Raw genomic sequence first — 24,101 nt, forward strand, 5'->3', positions numbered from 1 at the left:
GTAAGGAACAGGCAAATATGTAAAATATAGCAGGAGACATTTTAATTGTTTACTAATAAAACAGTTATTTTTTATGCCAGTGTCGGCTAGACAAATTAAGTTGACGACTCGCGATCTTCGCAGCGCCAGAGAGAAATGCACATTTCATACGAATTACATAAGCAGCGCAGTCTGTTTTCTTTCGTTTTGAATTGTTCTGCTTAAAAGTAGACATTTCAAGCTATCTATATGTCTCAGGTCTGTGAGGCAATAGGCTACCTATTATAGGCCTACGCTGAGTTTCGGTTCATTTATGAGACGAGCTCCAGGTTCGCCAGCGCCTCCGTGTCCTGATTATCTATTTTCTAATAGCCTATATTTACTTCTTATTTATTAAATCCAGACAATTGGTTGATGAATCATCGATTCAAATTAAGATACAATTAATACAAAACGAAATTAAATTTAAAGACAGGCTTTGTGCTTTCAGTTTGAGGTCTCTGTGAAAGTTTTAAAACATTCTTTTAGTGCCGCTTTAGAGCGCTCACGTCCGTAACGGAGAACTGTCTGTAATATATTTTTTTTGTGTGTGTGTGAAATAAATTTCTAAAAAAAATACGACTTAGTCCAGTGCGACTTAGGCTATAGGCCTATATGTTTTTTTCTTCCTCGTGTCACATTTTTTAACTGATATGCGACTCCGGAGCAATAAAATAAAAGGGACTCCGGAATAAAAGCAGAATCAATAAAGTCAAAAATGTGATGTGCAGTCAGGTTTGAGCATGTGCGCGTTTTTTGAGGAGTTTTACAGTCTTGATATTGTTTCTTATTCGAAAGGGGTGACGCCCCTATCCCCCCCCCTCCCCCCAAAAAAAATCAGCACCCCCAACCTAAAACCTCTTCCCGCGGCCCTGTCACTGTAATGAGACAGTCTATGATACTGCTTCATTTTGATCAAAATGAGGCACTTTATACCTGTGATTTCCCTGCTGACCAGGTAGGGGTTTACTACCTGGTCAGCAGGGAAATCACAGGTATAAAGTGCCTCATTTTGTGCCTCATTGACTTCCATAGTTGGAAAAAATACTATGTCCATATATAATAACAGTCCATATACTGTTTGGTTACCGACATTCTTCAAAATATCTTCTTTTGTGTTCAGCAGAAGAAAGAAATTCATACAGGTTTGAAACAGTGAACTATTTATTTAAAATAACCATTTTTTTCTTAGTGTGAAGAACATTTAAAAAAAAAAATCGAAAGAATCTTTTTCCATTATAAAGAACCTTTTGTGGAATGGAAAAGTTTAATGGATGTTAAAGGTTCTTCTTGAAGCTAGATGCCAATTAAGCACCTTTATTTATTTTTAAGAGTGTACAATAATGGTCCTTTTTTAATTTTGAAAGACAAAAGTCCCTAGAATCCTTATGGCAAGAGTTATGCAAAGTTTTTTTTTACAAAAATGTCTGCTTTTGTCTTTGTGGGTTTGGAACGACATGAGGCTGAGTAAATAATAACAGCGTTTTCAGTTTTGTGTGCACTCTTCCCTCCACCCTGGCTAACAAAATAATAGGGCTCAAGGCCCATTGATAATCTGCATTTGTTATGAAGATTGAGTGGGAATTTACAGTCCAGCTGGAGATAATTTCCTACTAGTTTAGCATAAATTTTATTCTTCTTACATTCCTAGCTCTCTTATAATTTCTTAACAATTGTTCCACGAAATTGCTCTGTGACCAAAAATATGATAGTTATGCTTTTTCTGTTTTCAAACCATGGGCAGAATTTTTATGTCATCCAGGTGTTTTTTTTTTTTTTTTTTTACCTCGCATGGCATGATAAAGCAGTGCATTTTAATTCTTGGGCCATTTCCAAAGAGAAGGATTTCTGAGAAGTGATGAATATGTAAAAAAAAAAAAAAAAAAAAAAAAGTGTGTCCCCAGTCCACAACCTAAGTTCCGTTTTTTCATTCCCAGAATGCTTCTGGATGAGTTGTCAAACTTTATAGTCCTATGGCAGTAGAAAACACAGTTACACAGATATTCCAGAATTTTTCCCTGCTCACAGCTCAGGCATGACTGCATGGAAAATGTCAGTGGAGAGCTCCTTTGTTATGGTGAATAGTAAAGCCTTTAAAATCGAAATGTACCTGAAAGCTAGTCTGGAAGGCCGTCTCCAGCACTTTTTTGTGCAATTATGTTGCCAGGTTATGTCAATCACTAGGCTAGAAGATTTTTTTCTATGCCTGTGGCTGTGTTATTGTTCAAGGCTTGATATTCTGACGTAAGAAAGTATGAATCAACAGATAGATGATGATCTGTACTGAATCCATAAGGAAAACCAACTATACAACTCAGTTAATGAGAATTTTAGATATCCAGCATGTCTATCTATCTATCTATCTATCTATCAATCTGTCTATCTGTCTATCTATCGTCTGTCGTAATTAATTAATTTGTAAACCACTTCAAAACTCAACGTCGCTGTCATAAATGTGCTTATTTTCTTATTGACCTAGTAATAATACAGAATCATAAATATTTCAAATCATTTTCTTCATGAGCGTTTCTGTTTTAAATTCTTAACCCCCCACCCCACCCCCCAAAAAATCTGTTTAGCAGGTTTAAATAATATTTAGATCTTAGATTTCCAATGCACTCTCTGACTCTTTTGAACCCTGCTGCGTATTGCAGAGAAAAATCTGACAAAAGATACGTTGGATGCTACAGACCGATGCAGCAATTTATTGCCCTTGGTTAAACATGTTACCATGGTGCTTGGTTAGTGCTGGTCTGAGGTTAAAGTCTTTTAGCTCAAGGTGCTCAGAGCGTACAGTGTAATGTGATAGAAGGTCCAGAAGCTTATAAAAGCAATCATTCCAACAACTGGCTGCCAGGAATGGTTTCTTCAGAGATAAATCTCATGTGTTAACGCTTTTGGCATCACTGGGTAATCTATTCAAAATCTTTAGACAAAAGAACATCATTGATAAATGGACCTCCTAGTTACTGAACAACCACTTGAACCTTCATTCATGCATATAGCATCTCAACAAACATCTACACTTGATTGGATAGATTTCAATCCGTGCTGATTGATAAAAGCATAGCCTGTCCTGGGAAACGTTCATCTCCTTAGAACATGCAATTGCTTTGATTTCACGGATGGTATGGAGCATCTCCTGCAGAGTTTTTTTTTTTTACATATTCACCCTCTTCAAGGTTAATGCATTGTACGCTATAACTCACCACCTTCCAATCCTTCATTCTAGTGCCTCTAGTTTAGGTCTACATTCCTGCTAGGACTTTTCTGGGATGTTTACCTCCAGACTTCTCTCAGACGTTCTGTCCTCTCTCCCCTCCACTCCCCTCCTCCTGGTTGTGGCGGTCTCTGGCAGCGCCTGCTGGATTCCTGCATGTCTATCACTCTAATCAGGCGGCCAGACTCATTACAGAGTCCACTTAGTCAAGCACCGCCAAAAAGAGAACTTTCCTGCTGTCTAACGGGGGAGGGCTATTTTCTTTTCATTTGGATGGGGTGCAGTGGTCTACTTCCACAGACTTGCTTTCTACAGGTTTTAAGAGTGCCCTATATGAAAGTTTACTTCATTAAGACACCATAAGGGGGCAAGCTTGCCCTCTCTCTCTCTCTGCCATGCCGGAGCCGCTGTCTAGCCCAAGGTGATGAGCGTGGGCAGAAGACGATGCAGAACAATTTCAAAGCAGCGTTGTACCCAACTGTCATAATAATGTGCAGCAGCCTAGCTTAAATCTCTGATTTCTTATGTTTATGAACATCTTGTTTGTGTGGGTTGAATCAATTTAGAATCACATTAAGAGGGAAAAGAAAATGCCAGTTATGGAGAGGAGAAATAGAAGCTGTGCATTTGATGGCCAGAATTTCATTGTTTTACCATAAATTATTGATATAGTCCATCAGTGTTTGAACTATATAGTAAAAGGTACAGTGGGGTCCAAAATTATCTATGAGAAGGCTTTTATTATGCATCATTTTCTAGTTTAATACTTAATTTATTACAATTTATATTGTACTGATACATTTTATGCACTCGGAAATGCACTTGAGCTGCATGAACTCTACAAGTCACATCATTAGTGGTGCAGAATGTTAAATTTTATTTTAAATCTTAATTTTTATAATTTTTTTCTTTCTTTGTGTCATTGATTATTAAAAAGAGAAAACTTTTATTTGTTAATTTACATGACAAAAAAGTAAAAAAATTCAATGTGATCTCAGAGTTTTGGACCCTACTGAAAGACCATGGTAAAAATTACTTTTATTTTGGGGGTTTGGTACGTTTATGAAAATAATACAAACTCTTTTCAGATTTCATGCTTGCATTTGGATGCTTGATACAACTTTTTCTATGTAAAAATGTATATGAATGTATTCAATTTCACCATTCACATTTTGCCTTCACACCACTTTATTTTAAATAATTCTGCGTTTTGACACATGAATTAAAAGTACAAACATTCCATGCAGTCTCTCAATTAATATAAGCCCAAAAAATCTGCATCTAATTATTAAATAATTCTTTGTAGAACAGTTTTAGAATTTAGCATGTGACACTGCAGGATATGGCAACTATCCATTTGCATATGGAACATAAAGTACATTAAGTTAATTGATTAATTAATATATTGGCCATTAAGTGGTTACCAATCATTTTCTAGCATTTATCATCACTTTAAAAGTGATTTCACACTTGCATAACAGCTTGTTGCAAAGCAATCTTCAGTTATTGAAGCTTCAACCTGATAACACAAGAATTGCCAGTAATCATCACAAAGGGAACGCACATGTTTTTCACACCAGGCTGGTGTGTTCCCGCACCACAGCACCCTAATGAATAATGAAACGGCACAATTTGCTAATGTGTTGCTGAACGCCTGCACCATATGAAAGCCGGTTGACACCTAGACATATAAAATGGCTGCGCAGGCCATGAATTTCTGCAGTCACTTAATATTGCTGCCACAAGGGCTGCGAGCTGCCAGGACTGGGCTGCCAGGGGCATCACCACAGCCCCCTCTTCCTCCCAGACCAGAAGCGAGATCTGGGCTATGAATGCTAGCATTGCTCCCCTAATTGGGCCTGGGAGAGGTTTAACAACCATGCTACAGTTTACTCTACTGACAAATAGAAAAATAAAGGCCTTGTTCAAATTAGCACCGTGAAGTGAGAAGTTCTAGAAGCCCTTGACTGTCTTGGCTGTCAGCTCCGTGCTTGCCTAACCTAATCTACAGAAAGAGGTTATTTGAGTTCAGTTCAAGCTATTCGCTTCATTCATTACGTCCAGAGGTGAAAACAGACTTCGGCTTCAGCCGAGTACGATCCTTTAAGCTCGCATGAGCAGGGTCAAGAAGCAGAAGACTCCAGGCGTCCAGATAAACCAGGTGTCCATAATGATGCTCTGGCTGCAAAGCAATTAGCATTTAAATGCCCTCCCATTCAACATGCATCTTGACTGAGCCGTATATAAATTAGTCAAAGTGAATTATTGATTACTGTAATTTGAGGTCACACACCTTCAGCTTCCTCATGGGCTGTAATTATAGCCACGCTCACGCTAACTAATTTGTCCAATTAGTGTGCTAATTGTACGTGTATCGTGCACCATGCAGGTTCCTTGATCTGTATTGAGTTATTTTTTTCTAAACATGTCACGAAAAACATATTTATTCATGCAGATGCTTTTACCCAAATCGACTTGCAAATGAGGAATAGTATAACACAAGTGATTCATCCTAAACAATCCGACAGCACTGCATTTCCTGTTGGCTGGTTCATGATTTGTTTTTGGGACAAATAGCTTTGACAGTACAGTGACATTTCTAATAGTTTACTTTACAGTAACAAGATTCTTTTTCTTACAAATAGTGATAGTTGTTTGTCACACTGTGAACTGAGGTAGTAGTCAAATGTGCAATCCTCAATGTTTCTTGCTCATATAATGGAAAGTATGATTTATTTTAATGAATCAGTGCTTTAGAACTGTTCAAGTAATTGTACTGATCATTATAAGTGAGTGGTTTCTTTTTAAAATATTTAGTAAAAGCCATTATTCCAGTCTTCTATGACACATGATCCTTCAAAAATCTTTCTAATATGCTGATTTGGTGAAAAATGTCTTATTATCAATGTTGAAAACAGTTGTGCTGCTTAATATTTTGTGAAAACTTGGTGAACAGAATGCATTTATTTGAAATAGAAATCTTTTGTAACATTATAAATGTCTTCACTTTTGATCAATTTGATGTTTTCTGTAGAAACAAAATAATATAATCTTACTGACCCTGTAGTAAATATCTATATAATATATATTATGCTTATATTTAAAAAATGTATTTACACATTCAATATTAGCTTGTAGTGTAGCAAATTATTCAAAAGAGAAGCTTTCACTGTAGCTTAAGTATCTTGCAGCTGGAGAAGCAACAGTTTCCATCACATTTTGTTCTCAATGCTCATGTGAAAAACAACTACGATGCACCAGTGGAGAGATTTACTACGCTTGTTTGATATTGTGAAAAGGAGAATTTCTGTACTTTTTATTTGACATGTTTATGAAGAGAATTGGTCAAAGCCATCTATCTCGGAGTCTTCACTTGTAAGCTCACAAGACCAGATGTGTGTCCATCCAAGCAGATATTTCGGGCTGGTGAATGCTTCCGTTTCCTGTCTGTCAGTGTGTGAGATTCTAATGTGAGAGTGTTTGCTCCCAGCATTTATCTGTCCACCGTATGCACAGCTGCGACCCGTTTTTCTGCTGTGTGCCAGGATAGTGGAGGTGTCAGTTTTAGTACGAGCTTTTAGACTCCTGGTTTATTGCTGATGCCTCCTGAATAAATGTGTAGAGGTGTAATTTGTACTTTTACACATTATATGAATGAATGAACTCTGTTTGTGCTGATTTGATGCTGTTAGTGATTTGAAGTTTCGTTCAATCTTCAGACTTGTTTGTTGACACTTGACACTTGGTTGTTTACATTGAGTTTACAGTTTGAATGTCTTGCTTTCATTAGAGGTGAATTATCCATTGTCGATTTCACTATAAAGGTCACATAATGATATAAAGAAAACCCACATTTAACATTGAATAATGCACATAATCAGTACCAGCCTTGACGTCGCAGAAATAGAAACCGTTTCTAAAATACTGTCCCTGTCTATCATCGCGTTTCACAGAGACAAAAATACGGTGTAAGATTAACAAACTTTTAGTAGAGCAGTGCACCTTCAATGTCTGTTCTGCATCAGACAGAAAGACAGCAGCAGTGTATTGTCTTGGTCTCTGTTCGTGTTTTAAAGCAATTAAAGCCTTTCCAGGCTCATTTTACTCCCACAGATTGACAGTTGTCGCCCCTGAACTGTTGTATTAGCCCAGAAGGTCCACTGACATTAAAAAAACAGGCGCAGACAGGAGCAGCCCTGTGTCGCGTTCCCGATAGAGCTTCCTGAGTGTGACATTTCACCAAAATCAACAAGCTGTCGATAGCAATTCTCTCGATTGGAAATCTCAAAGCCGCTAAGCTCAAAGCGCCGGTCCGCTGGCATTTGCTGCTCTCGGACATTTTGCCATGTTCACATTTTCACACGGCTCAAGATTGCTCTGTCATTTTTGCTGGATTTTGTTTGATCTGGTTGTTCAAGTCAAAAACATGGCCTTGCTGAGTATGACTAAAGGCCCTTTATGGCAAGTCCATGGAAATATATGAGATGAGAGGGAAAACAAATATTTCAATGCTTTTGCATTCTTGCGCAAAAGTTTTGCGTTCCCCCAAAAAACCTTGGAGGTGAGGGGAGGGGGTTGCATTCACTCGCAAATCCTTTGCATTCCCTCGTAAAAACTTTTGGGTCACACTTCAGATTAGTGTCTCATTATTAACTAACTATTAACTACGACTTTTGACTCAAAAAACTCTTAATTACTGCTTAGTATGGTAGTTGTTAAGTATAAGTATTGGGTTGGATTAAGGGATGTAGAATATTGTCATGCAGAATAAGGCATTAATATGTGCTTTATAATAAACCGCCAATATCCTAGTAATATACATGCTAATAAACAACTAGTTAATAGTGAGAATTGGACCCTAAACTAAAGTGTTACCAACTTTTGCATTCCCCCAAGAACGCTTCAAATTCCAAAAATTTGTGAGTGAACACAAAGTTTCTCTGGGGAACGCAAAACATTTGCAAGACAATACAAAAGCATTGCATAATTTTTCACATTTTTTTCATCATGTCCTTTTAGGGGCTCCATACAAGTCAGCTCACTCAAAATAATTGATCTTATTTCATGTAATTGCAACTTTATTTTACAAATTAATATATTGCACTTCTGTAATAATTGTGAATTTAGATCTCACATTTGCAATTTTATATTGAACAGCTGTAATTGAGTATTTCTCGCAACTGTGATAAAGTTCTGTACTTCATATGTTACAATTTGACTTTAGGTTTGTGTTATGTCAGCATCATTAGGATACTAATATATTTTTATTAACATTTTGAATTTCGCTTTTATATTTTCAGTTTTCAATTTAATTTGAAAGTTTTAGTAATTCTGTCATGACGACTCTCAGAGTGTTTGGCGTGTTGATATTTTTGGTATTGGCATAATAGATCTGCTACACTGCTGCTCCTGTTGGTTATTGCTGCTGCTGCAGAGCAAGTACGGGACTTGCTACTGCTAATACACACACAACATGCTGCTGTGAGCCAGTAAGACATGCTGCTGCTGTTCAATATAGCGTACATGAATTACCCATAGCAGATCTATACAGGTGGAGCTGGGGAAGGTGGAGGGTTTCTGAAAGCAAGCGCAATGCAACTGCTACAGCAAATGCTGACCTGATACAGCAGGAACCAATCAGCTGTGCCCTTTAGAGATGATGTGATTGCGAGCAGATTGCGTTAAGGACCTATTAGCCTGCGCCATCTAGAGTTTCATGTGTTGTTTAAGAGGAAGAGGTTAAACATCTAACCTGCCAGAATGGGTAGTTTGTTATGGAATTGGATGTCAGTTTGTTTCACACAATTACACTCTTAATGATCATAGTCATTTATCTCCAGCAGATCTCATCAAGACTCTATGCGAGCAGAAAAGCCACATTCATGTGGGACACACAGCCCCTCTTGGGTATATTCACGACTCTTCGCGCTATGAGCTTTGTTAGGAAATATGACTTCAGTCACAGACGCTGCTGGGTTTGGAATAGAACATCGTGTACCACACACTGTGGCAAATGTGTCATCCTCAAAATTGATTCAGCTTGTTTTGAACATCACAGTTACGTGAGTCACATCATACATTGTAAGACATGTTCTTTCAGTATGTGACAATATGTTTTTCTGTACTTTTTTCTGGCAAAGGAGGTTCAAGGCTGCTTAGCATTTTATCGATTTTAAACTGAAGAGCTGTCTGAACAGTGTAGCAAGTGTATTTTCTCTTTTCTTTTTTTATCAATTTGATATAATCATGTTATTTTTTGTGCAGCTATTGATTTAAGGAGTATTAACATCCAGTGCCAAAAGCACATCATTTCAGGTATTGCTCTCAGCCTCTACAGGTCTAATGGTCTTATTTCATTATTGATAATTTCTTTTATTTGGCTATTTAAAGGCTGATTGCCTTGCACTCCTGTTTCCGCTAATTAAGGACTCAAGAATTAACTTTTTAAGAGTTGATTTCTTTAAACAAATTATGCATGTAAAACTGGTGTTACCAAAGTATCAGTTGTGGATTTTTGAAAAGAGGAAGTAAAGTCTCCTCTCTGTGCTTGAGAGTATTCATCTTCAAGTTAACTTTTTTTTTTATTTTTTTTTTTTTACCATTTCTGGGAATAGAACACCATTTACCTTACACTTTCCACCAGCAACCAATAGTTTAAAATCTATGATTATATTTGCATACTATTTAATTTAAAACTTGACATAAAAATAATAGTCAGATCAAGTCTTTTTTTTAAGTGCCCATATTATGCTATTTTAAAGGTTCTTAATTTTGTTTTGGAGGACTCCAACAATAGGTTTACATGCACCCAAGGTCAAAAAACACTTTAATTTTCTCATAAAATACATTGCATATCACCTCATTTCTTCTCTCTAAACTCCTCCTTTCCGAGAGCCTACTCTGCTCTGATTGGTCAAATGGCCCAGTCTGTTGTGATTGGTCTACCGCGTGTCGGAAGTGAAATGCCATTACCATATTTGAATTTCAGCTCTGGATCTTCTTCAGCGCTTGAGTGATACGAACAGTAACTATGGCGTTGGTCTTACCGTATCAATTCCAGCGCGAGTCCTCATCCTTTTGAAATGCAAAGTGGATTCGCAGTGCTGAAAGCAGCGTTTTCTCAACATGTCGACAACACGAGCCAAACTTTCAGCTACAACGATAGTGTTTGAGGGCGGGTCAAAGTAGACGTTGTTCGCGGGCAACCAATGAAGACCATAGGCAGGCACTGTGCAAATTTGTTACATTGTTACGTAGATATGTAACAGGAAGTGAGACTGGAATTAATGACGACTCGTTTCGACAGTTCAGAATCTATTCTTTCTTTTAGGAGATAACAACTTTTTGTTGTGAAAGGTAATACTGTATTAGGGGCACTAACAGGGACACTTATATATTGCTCCAAAAATAATACAGTACAAAATCGGTTATGTTGTAAAAGTAGAGTTTTTTGTCACTTTTATGTCATTTTCAGCTACTATTATTAATAGCCATTTTCACACTAATAGTCAACAAATCCACAGGTGTCATGATGGTTACAGTTTTAATCAAGCCTAAAACGGCTCACTCACAAACATTTCATATTTCAGCAATTTCGAGATTCAGACGTGACTAAATGAGGTGATCGGTTGTTTACTTTGTAATTAGTCCATTCATTCCCATCTGTTTTATGAATTTATGCAGATTTGTGAAGTTTTTTTTACCAGACGACATGAATTTCATAATGTTCCAATCTTTCTTTATATAAGCTCTTTATAAAAACCTGACAACTTAAGAATCACGTTTTGTCTCGTAAACAGCTTTTATCCACTGTTGGACTTGGTAAGTAAAATAAACTGTTTATACATTATTCCATTATTCCGTATTCTAGTTCTCATTTTTCCTAATATTTTTTGGTTTGTTTTTATTGTTGTATTGGTGATTATTTGTACATCTACATTTTTTTCCTCCCTTGTCTCCTCTGAAGAAACACCCCTGCTGTGTTTATTATTTCATAAAATACCAAAGGCTTATGAAGAACATAAAGTACTGCACGCTGCAACAGGTCAAGCACGATTGTACAAATACAATTTGCTTTCTTTACCTATAATAATAATTATGATACACTTTGCTTCGGCTGAGTTTCATGTATTGGTAGCTGATGTGGCCAGTGCATGGCATTTGATGTCAGATGAAAGAATATGCATTTCTACAGAATAGGTAATTTTCTAAACAAATTATCGAAAGTTGCTATGACAACAGCGAGGCTGCCATTCCCAACTGTGTGGACAGTTTCTGGTAACAGGAATGCTTTGGTGTCTGCATTGATTACACTGTAATTAGAAAATTGAATATTTCTGTTTGGCATTGTGTTAGTAGAGAGTGTTAATATCATTAACTCAACTTACGTAAGCAACGAGGGGCCACATTTATACATCTGTTTTACGCATTGGTTTGTCTTCGGTGGAATTCTAGAGCAGTAATTCAGGCACTTTATTTTCATGCATTTTTGTCGTGTTGCATTTATTTGACTTACGGGTAATACAATACTTATACAATCTAAAAGGTTGTAATTGCGTAACATCTGATTTATTTTCTAAGCAAAGGCCTAAAAAAGACATTCCCAATTTTTTGAAAAAGGTTTGAAATGTTTGACTTTTCAAATAGTATGCTTAATAATGTATAATTTATCTTATTATCAAGATTAATGTTAATATAAATACTGTTTAAAATTCTACTTTTTTGTTTATTTAATTTTGCAGAGTCTTGGAGCCACTGGCAGATACGAAACCCATAAAAAGTAAGTGGTTTATTTTAAATACTTTACCTTCTAAAACTCCATGCAATTGCCAGAAATGAAAAGGGAAAAGATGAAGACAATGAACAGATGTTGAACTAATTAAGGTGCTATCAAATGTTATATTGTTAAAAAAACAAAACAGAAATATGATGATGTTTCAGTGTATAGTGTAACTACAGATGCCTAATGAGCTTGGTATGAACTCTTTATTATTATTACATTTTATTATTATTATTATTATTATTATTATATATTTTTTATTTATTTTTTGCAAGGCAATTAAAACTGTATTTCTGGTTTGTGCGGGTTCCCACTTCAGAACTAAGATATCAGAAGGACTTGTTATCTGTCCAGCATGGAAAAGTTTATAACTGTTATGCTTTGTGCTTCTTATCAAACTGATATCCTTGGTAATTCAAACTGCAGTTGTTCATCCAATAAAAATGCACAGAGGAGCTAGTTTCTTGGCTCAATCATTATATGAATCCATGGGGGGTTTGTTAAGAGATAGACACCATCACTCAGAAGCAGCCAATATCCGAGATTGTATGCGCTATTATTAGATAACATACATAATTTGCTGTTTTGGTCTTAGATGGACTTTTCTGCAACATTTAATGTTTGATAATGTATTTATTTATTCATTCATTTATCTGTTGCAGTTCATTTATGAGCAAAAACAGTGCAAATTTGACTTCATAGGTTAACAAAATGAATGGTACGATATTAGGATACCAAGGCCTCGACCTTCAATACATTTTTTGCAGTGAATTCTATAATAGCCAGAAATTGCCCTGAATTGTACTGTACTCTGTGTTAATGCACAGTGTGAAATAGCTCTGGAAGGTGTTTGTCAGTCCTTTTTTACAGTCAAGCATTGTGTTCAGCTCAACACAACAATACATTTCTACAACCAGAAGAGCCTCTTATGAGGTTTTAAGCCACTAACCTGTCAGTTTGTTTGGCTAAATGTGTGTTTTCATGTACACGTCTAATATGTGCTGAGGGAAACTGTTCTGAATGCTTCCCTCTTGGTGAGAAACCGTGCTGCCTGCAGTCTGAATCAGTGGAGCCCATGCTATCCATTAAGAAATATGGCACTAGTGTTGCCATGGAGATCAACTCAATTGAAGCTGCGTTTAAGCCTCAGGAAGACATAATCGAGTGCTTTGGCTTTCATTCCAGAGATACGTACGTACTGCAACAGTGTGGTGGTGGTGATCTGTTGTTTTTCCAATTTAATAATTGAAATGATTTAAACTTTATTAGAAAGATAGTTTTAGTTTATCTGATGTTGCAATATTCCATCATGTGCATTATGCATGGCAGCTGTTGTAGTAGTGTAATAAATAGCTACAGAAATAAATACAGAAAAGGGTGCAAGTTATGATGTTTATGTGATTTTGGGTTCAATCCAATCAATGAACCCCCTCCCCCCATCGCAAAAGTAGTAGTTTAGCAGAATGTTTGAGCTGCTCTCTTCCATTAAATGAATGTGAATAGGGACTACAGCCTGCCAAGCTCCAAAAAGCACCATAAAAGCCTCATAAAGTAGTCCATGCAACTTATTTAATATATTTCTAGACTTCTGAAGCCACAGACTGAAAAGTCATTATTCACTGGAAATCTTGCTTGACAGCTGTGGTCACCATTCACTTACATTGCATGGGCAAGAGCAGCTTGAACTCTTCTTGTGTTCCATGAAGAAAAGAAAGTCATACTGGTTTTTCAAAAAAGACATCAGAGCGAGTAAATACTGACAGAATTTAAAGTCACCATGAATATTGCAGTATTTATCATAAATGATTAACCGTGCTCGTCATTATTTTTCTTTAAAAATTCACTCGTAAAATTTTCCTCCCACTTGCAACAACATCTCTTTTCTTCTCTTCTCTTCGGCGTGAGGGTGGGACAACCTGTCACTCACGAGATCGCACAAATAGCAAATGACAACGCAATGATCAAATAATTTCCCGACTTACAAAATCAAGTCCCGCCCTACTTTTTTCTTGTTTGAGAAGTCGTTTATCTTGCATATACACCACAATAGGGAAGAAAAGACTATCGCAACTTCCGCGTTATGCCGACTTTAATACCAATCTCGAACTGAGCCTTAAGTCTGTCATTATTTTGAACTTTATTTTGACCAAAAATCAACTCGATGTTTAGAACGCTTTGCGTCATGGGCAGCGCTCCAACATATAGCGCAACTGCTCCTCTGATGAGCCGAGTGCGATTTCTGTCTCGAAGTCCTTTGCTGATCCCGTTTCCCCTCTCTCTGCCCTTGCTTTTCTGTCTGAACTGTCCAATCCAATAAAGGCATAAAAGGCCAAAAGTATAACTTATAAAAAGAACAGCAGATGGCTTCAGAGACAAAAATAGTTTGAACGTCACGGTCGTCTATTGGTTTCCTATGAACAATGATAACATCAGGACCAGTTGTCAGCTGCTTGATTTATACTCGGTCAGTCGAGACACTCTCTGGCTCAGTTCTCACTGATTGATGGATACAGAAGAGACACAGGAGACTTTAAAGTGACACTAAATTGCTTTTAATGTCAGAATTTTGTGCCACAAAAAAAAAGGAGTCCAGGTTTTTCTCAGGATAAGTTGTACTTTCAGCTGACACAAAATGCTCTGGATTATAGTTTCGGTATATATGCAGAATGAGGTTGACTCACACTAGTCTGGGACACAGAAATCCATGTTGCCCACACATAGAGGTAACACTCGAGTTTAAGGAGGGTTATGTAAAGATCTCTATAATGTTTATGTAAGCTTTATATGACACTTGACTTTATTCTGCTAAAGGATTGAGTCCTTAATCGTGTGCCAATAGTTTAGCTTAACAAATTCAGTTGCAAAAAAACAAATTCACTTAACAAAAATCACAGTTACAGTTTGATAAACTAAAGTTTTAGCAAATTGTGTTGCTTGTCAACTAGTGCCCAATCAGTGGGTGGCTTTAATTTGAACTTACTTAAAGGGATAGTTCACCTAAAAATTATTCTGTCATATGTCGTCATTTACTAACTCTCATGTCATTCCAAACCTGATTGTTTGGTTTCCCAATTATCTTTTAATATATTTCATGTGCAGCAAAGGAAAGAAATGCAAACATGAGGGTGAGGAAATTATGAGAAATGGTGAGTGAATTTTCATTTTTGGGTTGACTATTCATTTAAAGTACTCAAGCATTCAAGCTAAACATTTGATTTGTATTACATTCATTGCAATTGAACATCAATTGTTTATAAAAATCTCACAACCAGTTCTGATTCTTCACTCTCCAAGTTCCTGGAGCATGATTCTGGCTCTGTTTAGTAGTATCCACTTCCCACTTTTTCTGTTCATTGCAGTAGCTGTTTCAAAACTAATCACCATCCTACATATGGTATGCTCTTGGCCTGAGGAATCGGCGAATGCTATCATGGATTTGACTGGCAGTAAACTGAGATTTTTTTTTAGTTTTTGAACAAAATGCTAATAGAACCCAAGCCTCCAAGCCCATGCCCCAGATGAGATGTGTGTCTCAGAGCTGTTGTCGTGGCCTTTGTTTTGCCTGCCATGCAAATGGAACACTTACCCTTGAGCTGCAGAGAGGAGCTGCACACAAAAGCCCGCTGAGAAGAGAACGCTTGCTCTTTCACGCCGTCGTGACTTGGTTTACTGTCTTCTGATTGGCTGTGTGCTCGCCCATCTCACAGCCCCCCTTCAGTAGGTTTCTTCTTGTCTTTCCACGAGTCAAGAACTATCTGGAAGCAACTGTAATGCGAGATGACTAGATCAGGTTGGAGATGACATGAGTTTAGAAGTGGTTTTGTGATAACTACAACTTCACGTGAAATACCATGATTGCTCTTCAAGATGTTTCTGCTTCAAGCAATCGAAATAAAGAAAAAGGTGTCTTTTTCATCTCCTTTTGCTATCCTCCATCTATATCACTTGTTCTACCTGTTTTCACACCCTCCTTTTGTATCTTTAGTCATCCTACACCTGTGCTTATATACTATTACTAGCTGTCCTGGTTTCCTCATTGTTTCTTTCTAGTATTCCTTTTATCCTCCTCTTGACTTTAGAAATAAACTAAGCCTTTTTTAATGCAGCCACTACATTTTGACAGAGTTATTTGTCTTGCTTTTGTAAATTTGTTTCTTTTTCCCAATGCTGCCAAACATGAGAAATTGGGTTTATAAAGCATAATGTTGCAAGGAGGAATTCCTGTAAGCCACAGGATGCAATAGCACTGCACAAAAGTAGTAAACATTCAAGAAATACTAATTAATTCATTTATTTACTTCTTATCAGAGATCGCCATGGGCTGAGTTGGTCCACAATGATGCTGTATTGTTTTTTCCTAATACCCTTTCAAGGATTTTTACTGATAGGAACCGATGACATGGACGTCTCGCTGTACAATTAGTGTCAGTTCTTATTAAGCTTGTGTCCCCTGATTGCTCGCATGCAAGATGATGAGAGCTTTGCTTTTAAGCTGCAGCTATGGAAACATGTAGCTTTGTTCTTCCCTCATGGAAAATGTTCTGTAAAATTTTTGCCATTACATTTGAACTGTTTTGACTCAGTTCCCTCTTAAAGAGGCGACTCCTTATCCCTGGCGCTCTATATCAGGTGTCATTTCAGCATATATACTTGAGTATTGCATGTGAAACAGTTTTATTTTTGGCTGGTATAGTTTAGCTGCGTGTGTCTGAAATTGCTATTTGCTTTACAGGTATTTAAGGTGATGTGTGTGTATAAAGCAGAGTATATTATACGACAACAAAAGTGTTTTTTGTCATTGCATGCATGTAAAACTGTTGTTGGGGACTCCCAAAACAACATTAGGGACATTTTAAATGTCATAATAGGTGCCCTTTAAGACTGTTAATAGTGTTTTCTTGTAAAACATACTCCAATAATCTTTGTTTTATTTACAGCTTCCGGAAATTATCTACAGTCTATAATACTGTTTTATACCCATAATGATTTGTTGTATAATTGAGTCATTTATGAAACATATATTTACATCAATGTTCAAATTTGGTTATTCATTTGTTTATTTATTCATACACATATGTGGCATTTGATGTATTGGGAATAGTGAATGAGTGAGAAATTTCAGACACAGCGTTTCATTAATATTTCAATTTATTTCTTATCTAAAAATGAGCATGAAATATTAACGTTATTCATTAGGCACTTGGTAACTTTTTTTTTTGTTTCCGATTAGCACAACCTAATAAAAGAATCAGTTGTTTTTGAGAGACAGGTTGAGGAACCCAGTAAATTGTAGCATCCGTGGCCGCACGTTTTATGTTAGATAATGATCAATTGAAGCTGACTTTCATGTTGGCATATGTATTATTCTATAATTGCCGGTACATTTGATGTCCAGAGTCATTATTTTTTTCTGCTTTTTTCAAATGGTTATATTTTTAAAATTATTTTAATAATTTGTTACTCATTGTCATGGATCACAAAATGTTACAGACAATAATAATATTTTCTGTAAAAAGTGTCTGAAAATCATTAGTCACTGTATTATTTTATTATGTATCATTGTGTAATCAAAATATTTTATTTTACTTTTGGTAATATTTCATTTATTTTATTTATAAAAGCACTAAATAGTCATAAAAATGTGTGTCCATAAATTTTGCGTCAATTCTGTTACCTTATTATACTTTGCCTTTAAATTGGTGGAATAATCTCCCACAACCATGTAAGATACAGGAAATGATGCCACTTTCCCTCACTGATAAGATTTGAAGCACTGAAATGTTTATGTGGTCTCTCTGAGAAAATATTTTAATCCAAAAAGTTCTTACACCAATAGTTATTTTGTAAATCGTCTAAATTGTTACCACAATATCAAAAGGAAAACGTAATTTATCACTGATCACACAGTGGGTTGTTTAAAAGTCTTTTATTCATGATTTCATTAGTGTTCTTATAGGATCTATGCTAGCAAGTTGAGTTTTTGGCTAAAAAGTTAAAAATTGTCAATTCTGTTACTGTCAAACTCTGTTACCAAGGTAGAATAATAATGTTGACAGTATATGTAATAGAATTGACAGTAACAGAGCTGACAAACAATAGATATGTTTTTTTGTTTTTGTTTGTTTGTTTTTTCATTAAAAGTAAAAAAAAAAAAGTAATTTGTGTTTGGCAAGCACTGAATTATTAACATTTTATATGTTTTCAATAAGACAAAAACAAAAAACAAAAGAATTTTTGTTAGTTCTGTTTTCTTTAACTTTATGAAATGCAAAATGTATCTCCAGTTATAGAATCACTCATATATTCTTTGAGGTCTCTTTCTCTTCTTAGAATTAACAAAGCACTGCATTTGTGTGGTTACACTGTTTTGTCCGTCACTTAGCTTTCAGTCCATGTGGTCATGAATCATCCCCTCTTCTTTCCTCAAACTTGTCTTTATCTCCAGCTGGAATGGTTGGGTAACAACATCCCCCAACAATTGGATTCGTCACCAGCGTACTTCTATAACTATGGCCATTAGCACTTCTGTGTTCAGTAACCATTTTGCATGAGAAACAAATGATCTGAGCTATTCTCTGAGAAATTAAAGCATACACTAATATGCAAGTAGGTGGAGAGATAATAAGCCATATTAGTATAATATTCCTTTTTCCCAAGGGGCCTATTTCACACCATGTCACGACTAGACGTAGAGTAGAATTACAATGAATCTGAGCACATCCTCTCACAGTAAAACTTGTTTTTTTTTTGTGTTTTTTTTTTGTAGTTTAATTCAAATTTCATCTTTAAAAGCTGATATTACTTCTAAAACACTTTGAAAAAACCTCCGCCAGTTAATGGAACTGTAATTTTCCATTGGCCGTAGGAGACAATAAAAATCAGGACATGCTTTTGTGCACTAGGGCACTAAACACACAGTCAAGCATTCCAGCTATTAAGTCAGTATTAATGGATTAAAAGCATGACATGCAGTGATTGAGCACTCATTCTCAATATTGCTTTAAAACCTAAGGGTCTTCACAAATACATAGACAAACAATTTTTTTCCCCATTCTGATCATTATTATAACAACATCGACAACAAGGGGAAACTAGGACATCTTCTAGTTTGAATATGCTCCAGTTAAGTTATGTATTTTTCCCTCTGGGCGCATCTTATATTGAAGACTTCGACTAGCCACAACTAAGTTTTCATCAGATTTGTGATTCATGTTTATTGGCTCTGTTCCAAAACCCATTGAACTGCCTCATTGCTGCCTACATAGGAACTTAAGGAACCTCATAAGTGCCTGATTTGGAACTTTTAGTAAATATATGCTATAATTATATAAGAGGTAAATAAAATGGCAACACTTTACAAAAAGGTTTCATTAGTTAACTACTTATTTAACATAACCTAAGAATGAACAATAGTTCTACAGCATTTATTAATCTTAGTTAATGTTAATTTCATTATTAAAATCAAATGTTGTATTTGTTAACATTATTTAATGCACGATCAACTGGCATGAACAAACAATCAACAGCTGGATTTTAACATTAACAAAGATTAATGAATACTGTAGTTCGGTGTTAGTTCGTGTTACTTAATACATTAACTAATGTTAACAAATGAGACCTTATTGTAAAGTGTTACTAATAAAATTAACATTTTTATCATTTTGATATTAAACAATATGAAATTAAATACTAAAGTATTTATAATTTATATAAGCAACATTTATTTAATTAAAGCTGTGTTTAATGTTGTTATATATTAAAGAACACAACCCTAAATCTAAAGCTAAATGCTGTTACCGTCATGTTTCAGCCATTTTCAATCACCTTTTTCCATCACCTTTTTATTGATGCTTTTTCCGAAATTAAGAGTGAAAGTGTATTTATAACTGTTAATAGTTATATAACTGGCTGTTATAATTATATTGTTAATAACTGTAATATTAAGGCAAGGCAAGGCAAGTTTATGTATATAGCACATTTCATACACTATGGCAATTCAAAGTGCTTTACAGAAAGGAATTAAAATAATCACAAAATAAAAACAAGGAAAATTAAAACAGTTATAAAATGAATTAAAAGAGTAAAAAGATGATACATAGATAAACTTCTAATCTGGCAATACACCGGTGTAAACTCCCAGTTTTTCTCTGAGATTTTCCCATGGTGATTACACTGTGTCTGTGGTGTTCTTTCTGTGCGCCTAAATCTATTGGATGTCTCCGATGGACCCGATTTTTCCCTAAAATCGGACTGGAGGAGCTCTAGGACTGACTCACGGGGTAACCCCGGGTTCACTGCCTCATTAGACCCTAAAAACCCATTTGTTCGGAAGCTCTAGGAATGGAATCAGTGCAGTCCGCACCCCACAGAACCTTGAGTTTAATCACGTCAAACTCACTTCTCCAACACAGACCCAGGTCATCAGCTTGGTTTCATCTCTCTAACCCAATTCTCAGTGCCATTTGAGTTCAGTTTAGAATAAAATACAGTGTAATCAGTCGGACGTACATTGGGACAGTACTCATTCAGTAAATGCACAGGTAAACAGATGTGTTTTGAGTCTGGATTTGAATGTGACTAGCACATCTGATCTCTTTTGTAAGCTGGTTCCAGCTACGGCTGGCATAGTAGCTAAAAGCGGACTCACCATAGAGTGAACCCTTTGTATTTCTAGTTGATGTGATGCTAATGATCTGAGTGATCTGTTAAGTTTATATTTAGTGAGCATATCTGCAATGTATTGAGGTCCTAGGCCATTGAGTGATTTATATACCAGTAATAATACTTTAAAATCAATCCTAAATGTAACTGGGAGCCAGTGTAAAGACCTGAATTATAGTTTAATTATAATTTAATCATATTAAATATAATATTCATAATTTATATTTGTAACTAATTAATGTTTTTCATTTTTTTTATATTTCAATGATTATTTCAAGATTTTAGAATACATTTAAATGCAGTCTAGGTAGTCGGCTCGGTTTGGATGTGGGGGTCTATGACCTGTGGATCCATCTTTCTTTTTTTTTCCAAGAATCTGATGAAAAACTCTGTGGTGGCTAGTTGAGCTCAATAACAAATGCACTGCGAGGCAGAAACATAATCTTAATAATTACTCTGCCTACCTTTTGGAACAGCCCTCCTGTGCTGTTTTAAAAAAAAATACTGTTGTGTTGAAGGATTAGATGCCTGTTTCTGCTGATAAGAGGGAGAATGAAACAACTGGAGTGATTATGAGAAAAGAACAACAGGTCTTTCTACCCTCCCCCCCCCCCCATCCCCATCGCTTGCACAGTGTGCTTTGGGCATGCTCAGTGGAATCTCGCTTTAAACGCCTGTGTGCTTTTGTTGTCTGTGTCGCTCATCCTAGCGCCTGCAGAATGCCCCTCTCTCCACCTCCCTTTCTCTCTTTCTCCCTCCCCCCCTCCATCTCCTCTCCTCTTTCCTCTCACCGCACATTAGCCTGCCAACACCGCGGCGAGATGCGCGTGAAGAGGAGAGCTCCGGTGAACACCTGGTACTCCGGGCAACTCCAGAGCAGGGGTGTCTGTTTTGATCTTTTCCCTCTTCCCGTGCCCTGAAACCGACTCTTTCCCACATCTCACTGGACTTTCTCTCATCAGATCTGAGAGTAGGATCTCCCGGCTGGCTCAGAGACTCAACCAGAGGCAGAGCGATGCTGCGTTGATTAAGGATTTCAGACCCCTCTTTCTCCTCTCAGGCTCTCCGGGGAGCTCCCAGAGTCTGGACAGGTGAGTTCAGCATCTCTTTCGCTCTCGCTGTACTCTCGTCCGTCTGCAGTCACTCACTCCAAGTGTACTCACAGTATGATTCCCCTCTCCAGTGTTGCTAATGTTATCCATCACCCCCTGCTGTTTCCCACAGGTGTTCCTCAGTCATAGTGGCAGCTGCCTTTTCCATTTTTTTAATGGCTTAATTGGATTCAAGGCTCAACCTTAGAGCACCGCTCCGATTCGACCACTCACTTTGCTCGCTCAATTACTCACTGGTGTCAGAGGCTTCACTCTAGCACTGCAGAGTGCATTATTATTAGTGCTATGAGTGGGTGTTTGCACGCTCAAAACTGTGCACAAGGAAGAAAAAAAAACAGGACACTGCCTTAATGTCATGTCTGACAGGATTATAGACCGCTGAGATGAGAAATACCACATAGATCCCCAGGAGAATGTCAATTAGGGACAATTTTGATGTTTGCTTTTTTGGAAGAATGAAGGTGTTGAAAGGGAGGAGTTCTCATATTTGTTTTCACATTTCAACAAAATTTTTGTGCACTCATGCCCTTAGCATGTTCAGACAGTGTGTACTCGTGCCAGATGCTTTGACAAATGGAACAGATCTTTTTTCAGGCATTTATATGAATTGTTTTTGCACATCATGGAGAGATTGATGAGTGATAAAGGTGCTACTCGTCTGTGATTACATAACCTGCAGTCAACTCAGATCAAAAATTCTTCAGAACAGTCTAAAGAATATTCTTTCTCAAATTCTTCAGAACAGTGTAAATAATATTCTTTCACAAATATTTGTGTCCTTTTTCTGATGCATCAAAACAACTATTACCTATGCTGTGCTTTTTTTTAAGGTGTGTTTTTTTTTTTTTTAATTAGGAAACTCTCAACAGCTACTATAAATTCATTGTCTGGGTTTACTGTTATTCTTGGCTCAGAATTAATTGATTTCCTGCAGGATTTCATTGTGCTATAAGAACATTGAGGATATCCTTGACAACTAGACCCTGTTGATGTGGAGTGAGAGACAGTCTGGCTATCATTTTTAATAAAATTGTCTGCAACGGTTTAAGCGATATCAGTTTTGATGTTGACTATTAATGGCTTGAAATTAATCTGTCAGATTTTTATTTTTTATTTTTATAAATTCTTTTGAAGGAATGCAATTTGTGCTTGTGAAGTCTCTTATGCTCACCAAAACTGCATTTATTTAATCAAAACTACTGTAAAAATGGTCATGTTGTGAAAAATTATTACAATTTAAAATAATCTGTTTTAATATAGCAGCCAGTCTTCAGTTTCACACGATCCTTCAGAAATCATTCTAATATGCTGATTTGCTGCTCAAAAAACATTTCTTATTATTGTCAATGTTGAAAACAGTTTTGTTGATTAATATTTTTGTAGAAACTGTGATACATTTTTTGGAAATCTTTGATTAATAGAAAGTTCAAAAGAACAGCATTTGAAATTATTTTGTAACATTATCAATGTCTGCCACTTTTAATCAATTTAATGCATCCTTTCTGAATGAAAAAAAATATATATATTTTTTAAAAACACATACAGAGTCTGACCCCAAACTTTTGAACGAGTGCAGATATCAGAAAGGTTCATTTAGATGTTACATATTTGCCTTTTTCTTTTAAAAATAAAATACCTGTGCATCAGTATGCAGTTATTTTGCAGGTAGCTTTTGCTTGAGCTGAAGCATTAATGACTATCCAGTGGCCATCTGTCCCTTAGGCACTACTGACTCAGATCTTAGTCATAAATTACATACCGAAACACATGCTAAGAATTTATTTCGAGTGCAGACTCTTAACAACACTGATGCAACAGGCATCACACCTAAAAGTGTTTTGTCTGTTCTCTTTCCCTTCTCGACTCCACAGGAACTTCTCCATTACTATGACACAACAGATGCAGAACCTGCAGCTGACGCAGAATAAGAAGGGGGCGGGTCCCGCCTCCCCCAGCGCTGCCAAGCGTCTCTACCGCAACCTCTCGGAGAAGTTCAAAGGGAGCCACTCCTCCTTCGAAGATGCCTACTTTTTTGGCCGATCCGACCGTATCCGCAAAGTATCTGTGAGTATTTTGGACGAAAAAAAATAACATTTGGAAATAACATTCAGCTTAAAGAACCCGAATGCGTATTATCAATAATAAAAGCTAACATTAGCCGACATTTACATTTATATAATGTAGAATAAATTGATGTTAACATTCACTTGACCTTACACATGACATGTTTTGAGCTGGAATGACATTTCAGGTGCTTGTGAGACCGTCAGCGCCGTGCCGTGCTCTCAGAACTTCCACAAATGTCACTGAT

At 36.5% G+C, this 24,101-nt stretch overlaps 1 protein-coding gene across 3 annotated transcripts in view; it reads left to right on the top strand.

Annotated features, from left to right (window-relative positions):
• Window positions 1-24,101, top strand: part of ankfn1a (ankyrin repeat and fibronectin type III domain containing 1a) — a 79,334-nt gene that overhangs the window by 20,460 nt on the left and 34,773 nt on the right. For all 3 annotated transcript variants that reach the window (XM_079852114.1, XM_079852115.1, XM_079852116.1), the window contains 3 exons: window positions 11,980-12,017; window positions 21,641-21,769; window positions 23,662-23,854. In XM_079852114.1, the coding sequence (XP_079708240.1) occupies window positions 11,980-12,017; window positions 21,641-21,769; window positions 23,662-23,854 (360 nt within the window). The remainder of the gene's footprint in view (window positions 1-11,979; window positions 12,018-21,640; window positions 21,770-23,661; window positions 23,855-24,101) is intronic.

The sequence above is a fragment of the Squalius cephalus genome, assembly GCF_949319135.1.
Source record: "Squalius cephalus genome assembly, chromosome: 19".
In the NCBI taxonomy this organism is placed as follows: Eukaryota; Metazoa; Chordata; class Actinopteri; order Cypriniformes; family Leuciscidae; genus Squalius; species Squalius cephalus.